The sequence below is a fragment of the Lepidochelys olivacea genome (assembly GCF_965140295.1).
Source record: "Lepidochelys olivacea isolate rLepOli2 genome assembly, chromosome: 2".
NCBI lineage: Eukaryota > Metazoa > Chordata > Testudines > Cheloniidae > Lepidochelys > Lepidochelys olivacea.
In genome coordinates, this window is record NC_140412.1 from 25,822,197 (window position 1) to 25,834,284 (window position 12,088).

The following is a 12,088-nucleotide window of genomic DNA, read 5'->3' on the forward strand; positions in this document are numbered from 1 at the left end:
AAGGTTTGTCAGATCTGTGACAGTCTGCTCAGTATTATTGGACAGCGTCAGGAAGGCGAATATGCCATTTTCTTTTGTTTCTGTTGTTAGATTTGACCTGGTAAAGTAGACATGATTTCCTCTGAGACAGATCATGGGGAGAAATCCTGGCTCCATTTAAGTCAATGACAAAATTCCCATTAATTCTGTGGAGCCAGGCTTTTACCCTTGCTCCTCAGTATTGGTGCAATCAAGTAAATAGCCTTTTTCCTCACTATTGAGGACTTTTAATGACTCTCCAGTGTGAACAAGGAGCCTGCTGCTTTAAAACAAGTAATTCATAGAATCATACAATGTCAGGGTTGGAAGGGACCTCAGGAGGTCATCTAGTCCAACCCCCTGCTCAAAGCAGGACCAATCCCCAACTAAATCATCCCAGCCAGGGCTTTGTCAAGCCGGGCCTTAACAACCTCTAAGGATGGAGATTCCACCACCTCCCTAGGTAACCTATTCCAGTGCTTCACCACCCTCCTACTGAAATAGTGTTTCCTAATATCCAACCTAGACCTCCCCCACTGCAACTTGAGACCATTACGCTTGTTCTGTCATCTGCTACCACTGAGAACAGTCTAGAGCCATCCTCTTTGGAACCCCTTTTCAGGTAGTTGAAAGCAGCTATCAAATCCCCCCTCATTCTTCTCTTCTGCAGACTAAACAATCTCAGTTCCCTCAGCCTCTCCTCAAAAGTCATGTGTTCTAGTCCCCTAATCATTTTTGTTGCCCTCTGCTGGATGCTTTTCAATTTTTCCACCTCCTTCTTGTAGTGTGGGGCCCAAAACTGGATGAGGCCTCAGCAATGTCAAATAGAGGGGAACGATCTCGTCCCTCAATCTGCTGGCAATGCCCCTACTTATACAGCCCAAAGTGCCGTTAGCCTTCTTGGCAACAAGGGCACACTGTTGACTCATATCCAGCATCTTGTCCACTGTAACCCCTAGGTCCTTTTCTGCAGAACTGCTACCTAGCCATTCAGTCCCTAGTCTGTAGCAGTGCATGGGAGTCTTCCATCCTAAGTGCAGGACTCTGCACTTGTCCTTGTTGAACCTCATCAGATTTCTATGCCCAATCCTCCAATTTGTCTAGGTCCCTCTGTATCCTATCCCGACCCTCCAGTGTATCTACCTCTCCTCCCAGTTTAGTGCCATCTGCAAACTTGCTGAGGGTGCAGTCCACGCCATCCTCCAGATCATTAATGAAGATAATGAACAAAACCGGCCCCAGGACCCACCCTTGGGGCACTCTGCTTGATACCGGCTGCCAACTAGACATGGAGCCATTGATCACTACCCGTTGAGCCCGACAATCTAGCCAGCTTTCTATCCTTCTTATAGTCCATTCGTCCAGCTCATACTTCTTTAACTTGCTTACAGGAATACTGTGGGAGACTGTATCAAAAGCTTTGCTAAAGTCAAGGAATAACATGTCCACTTGTTGCGGTTCAGTGATGAGACAGAACACAGCTTTTTGCAAGCAAACAGGCTGGTCAGCGGAGATGGGCTGTTCTGTCCCCCCGCCTTCCACCTTCTCCTTTTATTATATTTCTCCCCCTAAGCATTACACACTGCTACACAAAGGAATGTATGACGTTAATTCATATGCTTAGTTACCATCCTCTATCTACTACAATCCTGGTTCTCAGGCCTTGAGCCCAGGCTAAAGAAACCTCCCACAGTTGCTGTCCAAACAATCAAGTTCTCAGGGTTCATATCTAGCCCTTGTCCTTGGATAGAGCAATGTGTGCATTGCTCCTAGGAAACAGTCAGGGTGTGCCCCGCCTGCTTCCAGGTGGAATAGCTAGACATTAACCCTTCATCTCCCCTTTTTTGTTTATTGAAGTTGGCCATCTCATGGTAGCCGCCAATTTGTTTTGTCATGCTATTTAACTCCCAGACAGACAAGGACATAACCTGGGGAGCTTTCCAGGGCAAAATTTCACAAAGTCTTAACAAGGAAGGAATACATTGTACACAGCAACAACAAAAAATAAGCCCAATGATTACAAACACAAAATAACCAAAAACTTAACATCTGCAATATAATCATCTAAAAGGGGTACACTTCTTTTACTACAATTGTAACCAGCAAAAGGCAATATAAATATCATTCTACTAAGACAGCAAAGGGTGCCATCACTTAAATTTGCAGGAATATAATTAAAGGTGCATGAACCACAAGTAAAAACCCATCCTGATGGTAGGATGATATGGCCATAATTATATGAAACATTAACAGCATGGGAACAATTTAAAAGGGATTGAGAAATTTTTTGACAGCCCAATGGCACCTTTGTACTAGTGCAGTTAACTACATGCGCACAGGTGACATTGTGAGCCCCGGCCGGGTACGGTGTGTGAAGGGATATAGCCGTGCGAGGCAGAATATAGTTGGCCGGGCCCCAATTAGCCATGCTAGAGTACTGGGAGAAAAGATTAGCATAAGCAAAGAGCAGTATCTTATTCTCCTTCGGGCTTGTAACGGGGGAGGCGCTTCCGAGCCAACCCCTACAGGAAATAGCAGGCACAAAAGGCACACAATCATCACAGAATTAGCAGTGATTTGGGCGAGAATCACCACAAACAAAGTCTTAGGAGTTTCTGGCTGCTGATCTGCTGCCAGTTTTCGTTGAGCCGTGGCGACCAATGCTTTTACTGCTCCCCATGTCACGGGCTGGCTTGGGACGCTACGCCTCCTCCGTTTCCGTCCCGCCATTGTTGACTCGGGGGGCAACGCGGTCTCCTCCAAGGTCAGCTGAAACTCTGGTATGGGATTCGACAGCCCCTGGTGCCATGCCATATTGTTTAAGTGCTGGTCGCACGCACCGGGCTGGAACCCACAACGGTCCTGCAGGGAGAGACACAGCAGCATATCCCCGACCCCAAGTGATTAGAGGTGCTGGGCCCAGCCACTGTGTATCGGGCAGCTGACGGTAAAAGACACGCGGTCTTTCCAGTACCTCAGATTTGTGAAAATGCCGATCCGCAGGGGTCTGCTGATCTGCATTCAGTGTTAAATTATTTAAAGTAAACAAGAGAATATACATCTGTTGTTGAATGTCTCCTAAGGTTCGGAGATGCAGCTCCCCTTGTTTTAATTGTTTATCTAGCAAGGTTTTGAGTGTGCGATTGGCACGTTCAACAATGGCTTGGCCCGTGGAATTATAAGGGATTCCGTGTTTAAGACGGACGTCCCAGCGGGCACAAAAGGTGGAGAGGGCTGCAGAGCAGTAGGCTGGGGCATTATCTGTTTTAATTTGGCAAGGGCGACCCATAACAGAAAAGCAGGCCAGCAAATGGTGAATAACTTTGTTAGTGGCTTCCCCATGTTGTGGGGTTGCCCAAAGGAAGCCTGAATAAGTATCAACGGAAACATGTAAAAATGAATAGGGGCGGAATTGTGGTACATGAGTAACATCCATTTGCCACAGCTGATTTGCTGCGGTACCTCGGGGGTTAACGGCATAAGAAAAAGTAGGAGCAGCAGCAGCACAGTGGGGGCAGGAACGAACAATGGAATGTGCATGATCAGCAGGAATGTGAAACTGCCGGGCCAAAACAGAGGCAGACTAATGAAAAAAGGCATGGCTTTCAATGGGGTCAGAAAAAAGGGAATTTACCTGACCACGCAACGCGCAATCGGCGCGTGCATTGCCCTCAGTGAGTGGCCCAGGCAGAGGGGTATGACTGCGAATATGAGCAACAAAGTAAGGGAAATGACGAGTGGCAAGAAGGTGCTGTAAAGACAAAAACAGGTGAAGGAGGTCTGCATCAACCTGAGGGGTAATGAGGGCAAGGGGTAAATGATCAATTACCTGATACCCATTATGTTTATCCACAATTAAATTAAAGGGACAATCAGCAAAAAATTGAAAAGCCAAAATAACAGCAGCCAATTCTGAACGCTGTGCAGAACGCTGAGGCAGTGTAAAACGAGAATGCCAACGAGGGGCGGACTGACATTGTCAGAGCAACAAGTGGAGAAGACGCGCTGTGAGACGGCGAGTGAGACAACGTCGATCCAAAGCCTCCTCCGCCCCGAGTTCGATCCTCGGCAGCTGGCACCTGATAGGGGACTAAAATCAACTGTGCAATTGACCGTCCACGCGGGAGCGACTGTGGAAGATGAGTCCACACCTGAACCTTAATAATGCCAGTGTAATCAGCATCAATGACCCCTGGAATGACAAAAAAGCCCTGTTTCCCAGCATGTGAGCGAGGGAGAACAAGACCTACAAAGCCAGCAGGGAGAGGTCCCGTCACCTGTGTAGGTATGGCACAGACCTCCCCTGGCAGCCGAAAGTCAGTGTCCTCCTGCATGATCAAATCAAGCCCTGCACTTCCAGCAGTCGCTGCCCTCATAGAGTCTACGGATTCCAAGGCAGAGGAGCGATTGCCTGAGTAGGAAACACCCCTGTTTGGCCCTGGGTTTGGGGGGGACCCGTCGCGCGGTTTCCCGACCCGCCACGACACTGATTAGCCCAGTGATAACCTTTCCCACACTTGGGGCACTTCTTTGAGGGTCGGGCTGGTGCCTTAGATGAGCGGCACTCCCGCTGAAAATGACCCTCCTTTCCACAGCGGTAACAGCGCTTCCCCTCCTTCCCAGTTTTTCTGAGGGCGGCAGCCAGAACTCCAGCCTTGTGGGCTTGTGTGCCAATGTTCTGGCACGCCCGCAGCATGTCTGAGAGCTCTAAAATACCAGAGACTTGTGCTGCCTGGAGAGCACGGTGGCAATCCTCATTTGCATTTTCAACTGCCAATTTTAACAGGAGCTCGTGAGCTGCCTCAGTGTTATCCACCTGTCGGAGGATAGCCTCCTGCAATCTGTTGGTAAAATCCAAAAAGGACTCTAAGGCACCCTGACGGATACTGACAAAGCTTTTGGTAGGCTTGCCTGAATCCAGGACCTTCTTGAAAGCATGCTGGGCACAGGTGGAAATAATGGGGAAGACGGCCTGAGGGAGTTGAGACTGCATCTCAATAGTAGCAAACTGGCCCTCCCCTGCCAAATGCTCATAAATGATACCTTGCTCTCTATATACCTGGGCTTGGCGTTCTGCCATCTGCCGATACTCACTAAGCCAAATAACATACTGACTGGGTGACAACATCATGCGCAGCAGCGTTTTCCAATCCTCAGGGATTAGGGAGTACCCAGCACCCATCCCTTCAATGAGACCACGCACAAAGGTGCTAGTCAGGCCAAATTCACGAATTGCTTTCTTTACCTCTCTAACCACCGAGTATGGCAGAGTGGTCCAGGTGCCCACGGGGTTGCCCTGGTCATCATTCTGCCAGGTCACCGGGCAAACGGAGACCAGATCAGCCAGCTCCTCTGCTGTAAGATCTGATCGAGCTTTCGCTGCGTGAACCATTTGTTGCACCAGCGAAAGCTTCTGAGCAGATGCAGATGACTCTCCGGGGGGCCCCACGGGGGGAGGGTGATCACACACCGGCTCCGGTGGGGAAGGCCAGGGAGGTGGTGGTAATAGAGGCACTGGGGGCGAAGCAGGGGGAGGGATGGCTGCAGGAGCGGACGGGGGTGGCAGGATTGGCAGCTCCTCTGTTGGGGCTGGAGAGGGCCTTTCCGAGGCGACACGCTGTGTCGCATCGCCAGGAGGGGGATGGCTGCAGGGGCGGACGGGGGCGGCGAGAGCACCAGCCTCGCGAGGGAGGGTCTGTCCGAGGCGACACGCTGTACCACGTCGCGGCAGAGGTGCCAGGCATGTAAAGCCTGCACGGGTGCCCGAGGCTCTTTGTGCAATGTCTGGCCCAATCGCTCCCAGTCCGCTAGCTTAAGGCTTCCGGCTTCAGGATACCACGGGCACTTGGCACGCACCTCCTGTAGCAGGAGAGTGAGTTCTCGAGCCGGGCAGTCATGCTGAGCCTTACGCAGCAAATACTGCAGCTCATTGCGGTGTTGCACTTGCAAAGCAGAGAGGGAGCTTCCCATACTTACCACAATGAAAAATACTCACCGGGATCCACGAAGTGGATGAGTGACGCGTCTGAAACCCTTGCCGGGCGAGGTGAGTGCTGAGGGCCCCACGCTGGGCGCCAGTTGTTGCGGTTCAGTGATGAGACAGAACACAGCTTTTTGCAAGCAAACAGGCTGGTCAGCGGAGATGGGCTGTTCTGCCCCCCCGCCTTCCACCTTCTCCTTTTATTATATTTCTCCCCCTAAGCATTACACACTGCTACCCAAAGGAATGTATGACGTTGATTAATATACTTAGTTACCATCCTTTATCTACTACAATCCTGGTTCTCAGGCCTTGAGCCCAGGCTAAAGAAACCTCCCACAGTTGCTGTCCAAACAATCAAGTTCTCAGGGTTCATATCTAGCCCTTGTCCTTGGATAGAGCAATGTGTGCATTGCTCCTAGGAAACAGTCAGGGTGTGCCCCGCCTGCTTCCAGGTGGAATAGCTAGACATTAACCCTTCATCCACTGCTTTCCCCTCATCCACAGAGCTAGTTATCTCATCATAGAAGGCAATTAGATTGGTCAGGAATGACTTGCCCTTGGTGAATCCATGCTGACTGTTCCTGATCACTTTCCTCGCCTCTAAGTGCTTCAGAATTGATTCCCTGAGGACCTGCTCCATGATTTTTCCAGGGACTGAGGTGAGGCTGACTGGCCTGTAGTTCCCGGATCCTCCTCCTTCCCTTTTTTAAAGATGGGCACTACATTAGCCTTTTTCCAGTTGTCGGGGACCTCCCCCGATCGCCATGAATTTTCAAAGATAATGGCCAACTGGCTCTGCAATCACATCTGCCAACTCCTTTAGCACCCTCAGATGCAGCACATCCTGTCCCATGGACCTGTGCTCGTCCAGCTTTTCTAAATAGTCCTGAACCACTTCTTTCTCCACAAACGGCTGGTCATCTCCTCCCCATGCTGTGCTGCCCTGTGCAGCAGTCTGAGAGCTGACCTTGTTCGTGAAGACAGAGGCAAAAAAAGCATTGAGTACATTAGCTTTTTCCACATCCTCTGTCACTAGGTTGCCTCCCTCATTCAGTAAGGGGCCCACACTTTCTTTGACGTGATTAAGTTCTTCCTCAAGAAACCATTTCTTTATGTCATCAGTTTTTACATAGCCTATAACCATCCCTTCTGGAGAAGTTTATCAAGATGATCATGAATGGCCATCTCCAGGGGCATCTGGATTTCTCCAACTGCTATAATCCTTAACTTAGTTTTCAAGTCTGCATATAGCACAGATCACAATGAAACATCTGATGGTTGATATCTGGCAATGGAAAAAAGTTATAGTATCCACTATTAGTGGTGGTGGTGGTGTCACATGTAAGGGCCCTAATCAGGGATTGGTACCCTATCATGCAAGACGCTATCCAAACATTTGCTAAAGAAAATTCCTGGCCCAATCAGTTTAGTCCACGCTGATTCTATGGGATCTTTCAAAAGCCTTTAATAAAGCTGTCCACCAGGCACTGCTGATTCTTTTGCAAGACGAGGCAAGGGCAAATGGGATTACTTGACAGTGAGTCCTTTCCTTCCTTTCATGGAGAACTGACAGACTGGTGACACGTGCTTGCTCATCCTCCCCAAGGTTCTGATCTCTTGTAGGACCTGCAGGGTTCCATCTTGCCATCAGTCTCGTTTAATATGAAATGAGGCCACTGGTGGAGACTGTGCGATGCTGATTAATTGTCTTAGTATTCTGAATTTTGCACTGGCTTCCTCTCTGCCTCTGGCTGCAGTTCAGGATGTTCACAACTACCCAAAAAGCATTAAACAACCTGAGGCTTTGTCTGCACTTTAAATGGTTTGTCAGTAGAGATATAACAGCACATCTGCACTGGGAGGCCCCGCTAGTGAAGACACAGCTTACAGCAGCTGTTCTTGTGCTGGTATAGTTCTTGTGCTGGTACAGTTCACACTAGTTCCTCAGATGAAATAAGCACTTTTTTGCCAATATAACTGTGTCTATGCTAGAGCTTTTGCTGGCATAGCTATGCCAGTTAGGGGCATGATTTTTTTTCACACTCCTAACCAACATCATTTTGCCAGCAAACCTTTTAGCTGTAGACCAAGCCTGACTGTTGTACTGTTGTATTCAGAAGCAGCCAAGTTGGATCATTTATTTGACAGCTTTTGAGTTATATAAGTAAAACAGCACTGTGACCACCAGAGGGAGCTCTTGTAGAAACATAACAGAAAATGACTTTAGGCTCCCTATCATTGCACTGGCTGTTAGGGAACTTCTCCCACTTCCTCCATGGTGTCCATTGCACTTGGCAGGATTGCTGTTGCTTGCTTTCATTAGAGTTGAAGCCCAGAGAGCGGAGGCCAGAGTGTTCTCTGTCAGGGGTTCCTGTCAGTGGAATTTGCTCCCACTTGATGAACATTAACACCTGAATTTATCTGTCTTTCAGACAGAATATTGCCTAGCACAGGATGACTGATGGTGCGTGGAAATAAACTGAGCTGCGGTGTTTTTTGGTTTATTCATTGCCTGAAAACTTTGGAAAAAAACCGCACAAATAAATATTCTATTTTATATTTGTGCATAAGAATGTCTATGACACACATTACACATGAATGGCTAAACATACTTTTCACACACAAATCATTTTATGTAATCTTTTATATTTTTAGTAAAAGAAAAGGAGTACTTGTGGCACCTTAGAGACTAACCAATTTATTTGAGCATAAGCTTTTGCGAGCTACAGCTTATGCTCAAATAAATTGTTTAGTCTCTAAGGTGCCACAAGTACTCCTTTTCTTTTTGCGAATACAGACTAACACGGCTGTTACTCTGAAACCTATATTTTTAGTGTATCTGTTACTGTAGCATACATGGAAATAGTAACAGAATTCCCAAGTGCCTAAGAGTTTATCTGTCTCCTGATATCTTTTATAGTCAGTAGATTTTAAACAAAGAACACATAACAAAAACTCATTCTCAACGGGTTGTGCACACCCCATCGATAACAGCAAGAGAGATCACCCTCTTTATCTGCCTATCATTGAATATTGCTTTTGTCTTTTCTAGAATAAGCTCCACATACCTTCCTATCTCAGCCAACCTAGTTGTGACTCATATTTTCAAAGAGCACCCACGATGCTGAGTTCGTCTGAAAATGTGATCCCAGCTGTGCTAACCTCACAAATTTGACCCTGGGCCATCCAGATCAAATGAAGAGAGGGAGCATGTGTGTAATTTAATTATTTTTTTTTATTCTTAACTGATATACACCTTAAACTTTGGATGTTGAAGAAGGCAGATGTTCAGGGTATTTTCTTTCTGAACTATTCACCCTTTCTAGAATGCAATTCAGATATAAAATAAAACACTTAAAAACAGGTAGATAAAAATAACTTCTGGTAAGCTGCATTTACATGAAGCTGTGGGTTAGAGGAAATATTGATGTTTAAACAACAGTAGACTAAAAAATCATTAATGGATGCAGCAGTTTGCAGGTGGGGGAAAGGATGCTTCAAAAATAGGATTCCTTGTAATGTACACAGTGAGGAAGAAAGTATCAATAATAGTATTGCCTTACCAAAATAGTCATCCTTGATCTGATTCCTTCTGTTTGAATAAATATGACCTTCGGCAAGTTATTTTTTGTCTTTTATGTTGTATGTCATAGGCTGTAATCAGTATGTATAGAGGGTAGAGACTCAGATAAGCATGGAGACTATTGATTAAAAACACAGCAGCAACTGAGCTACAAGCCCAGGATAGCTACTAAGAATGAATTTCCACTGTGTACCAGGAGTCACAGTGACAGGAGAACCTACACAATGCTCTGAAGCTGCAGAAACTTTATAGCAATATATCTACCTACAGAGCTGAATATAACTGCATGACCTGCAGATTATTTAAAAAATGCTTGGAATAATGACTAGGGCTGTCAACCGATTAAAAAATAATCGCAATTAATCATGAGATTTAAAAAAATAGTCGCAATTAAAATCGCACTCTTAAACAGAATGCCAATGTAAATTCCGCATGGAAACATATCCTCTGGTATGGTGGCCGAATCATGAAGGGACATACGAATGTTTAGCATATCTGGCACGTAAATACCTTGCAATGCAGTCTACAACAGTGCTATGCTGTCAAGGTTCCTCCCCCACTCTGAACTCTAGGGTACAGATGTGGGGACCTGCATGAAAAAACCTCCTAAGCTTATCTTTACCAGCTTAGGTCAAAACTTCCCCAAGGTACAAAATATTCCCCCCATTGTCCTTGGACTGGCCGCTACCACCACCAAACTAATACTGGTTACTGGGGAAGAGCTGTTTGGATGCGTCTTTCCCCCCAAAATACTTCCCAAAACCCTGCACCCCACTTCCTGGACAAGGTTTGGTAAAAAGCCTCACCAATTTGCCTAGGTGACTACAGACCCAGACCCTTGGATCTTAAGAACAATGAACAATCCTCCCAACACTTGCACCCCACCCTTTCCTGGGAAATGTTGGATAAAAAGCCTCACCAATTTGCATAGGTGACCACAGACCCAAACCCTTGGATCTGAGAACAATGAAAAAGCATTCAGTGTTTTACAAGAAGACTTTTAATAAAAAATAGAAGTAAATAGAAAGAAAGAAATCCCCCCTGTAAAATCAGGATGGTAGATATCTTACAGGGTAATTAGATTCAGAAACATAGAGAACCCCTCTAGGCAAAACCTTAAGTTACAAAAAAGATACACAGACAGAAATAGTTATTCTATTCAGCACAATTCCTTTCTCAGCCATTTAAAGAAATCATAATCTAACACATACCTAGCTAGATTACTTACTAAAAGTTCTAAGACTCCATTCCTGTTCTGTCCCTGGCAAGAGCAGCATACAGACAGACACAGACCCTTTGTTTCTCTCCCTCCCCCCAGCTTTTGAAAGTATCTTGTCTCCTCATTGGTCATTTTGGTCAGGTGCCAGCGAGGTTACCTTTAGCTTCTTAACCCTTTACAGGTGAGAGGAGCTTTTCCCTGGCCAGAAAGGATTTCAAAGGGGTTTACCCTTCCCTTTATATTTATGACACATGCGAACACCTGTTCTCAATTTCAGCTGACGTAAATAAGAAGCGGGCAGCATTATTTCCTGTAAATGTAAACAAACTTCTTTGTCTTAGTGATTGGCTGAACAACGAGTAGAACTAAGTAGACTTCTAGGCTCTAAAATTTTGCATTGTTTTATTTTTGCGTGCAGTTATGTAAAAAAATTCTACATTTGTAAGTTGCACTTTCACAATAAAGAGATTGCACTACAGTACTTGTATGAGATGAATTGAAAAATACTGTTTTGTTTATCTTTTCTACAGTGCAAATACTTGTAATAAAAAATAATATAAAGTGAGCACTATATACTTTGTATTCTGAATTGTAATTGAAATCAATATATTTGAAAATGTAGAAAAACCACCCCAAAATATTTATAACAAATTTAAATTGGCATTCTATTATTGTTTAACAGTGTGATTAAAACTGCAATTAATTGTGACTATTTTTTAATCTAGTTAATTTGTTTTGCATTAATTTCTTGAGTTAACATGATTAATTGACAGCCCTAATAATGACCCGTTCTGCTAAAATGATTAAATGCTCCTTTAATGTTGTGAAGTTTGAGATATTAGCCCTCTTAAAATACGTATCTGAATTCGTACCATTCAATGGCTCACTCTCCAGAGTTTTCCATTCTTATTTCAGGATCACATGAAAATTGTTTGTTTTTACCTAGTGTAAAACACAATGGCAAAGGTTTAGGAATTGTGTGTTAGAGGATTTGGTATTCATGACAGATGCTAAATTGAGCCCCTCTATTTATTCACAGTTACAATCTAACATCATTATGCCTCAAACCTGAACGGGAGGGTCCTCCTTCAGAAGTAAGAAGTAGAGCTGGTTGGGAATTTTCAAACAGAAAATGCAATTTCTGAAAAATCAAGATTTTCTGTGAGAAAATCTTGGGGTTTGCCAGAAAAATTCAATTTTCTGGTGAGAAAATCTAAATGAAACATTTAATTTGGGGTCGGTTCTATGGCGGGATCCCCGGGATGCAGCCTGAGACTGTTGGACT

At 45.4% G+C, this 12,088-nt stretch overlaps 1 protein-coding gene across 3 annotated transcripts; it reads right to left on the minus strand.

Moving 5' to 3' along the window:
- Window positions 1-1,500: 1,500 nt before the first annotated feature.
- LOC311515786 (uncharacterized protein) lies at window positions 1,501-5,410 on the minus strand (the record flags this gene model as incomplete). Of its 3 annotated transcripts, none has more annotated exons than XR_014710230.1 (3): window positions 1,501-2,880; window positions 3,653-3,719; window positions 3,994-5,410. XR_014710230.1 is itself a non-coding variant. In XM_084619123.1 (3 exons), the coding sequence occupies 3 exons, from the start codon at window positions 4,392-4,394 to the stop codon at window positions 2,344-2,346; spliced, it is 1,005 nt and encodes a 334-aa protein (XP_084475249.1). In that variant the 3' UTR covers window positions 1,501-2,343. The 3 variants fall into 3 exon arrangements, 1 of the variants encoding a protein (XP_084475249.1); XM_084619123.1 differs by having other exon boundaries at window positions 3,994-4,394; XR_014710229.1 differs by lacking the exon at window positions 3,653-3,719.
- Between the last annotated feature and the right edge of the window lie 6,678 nt (window positions 5,411-12,088).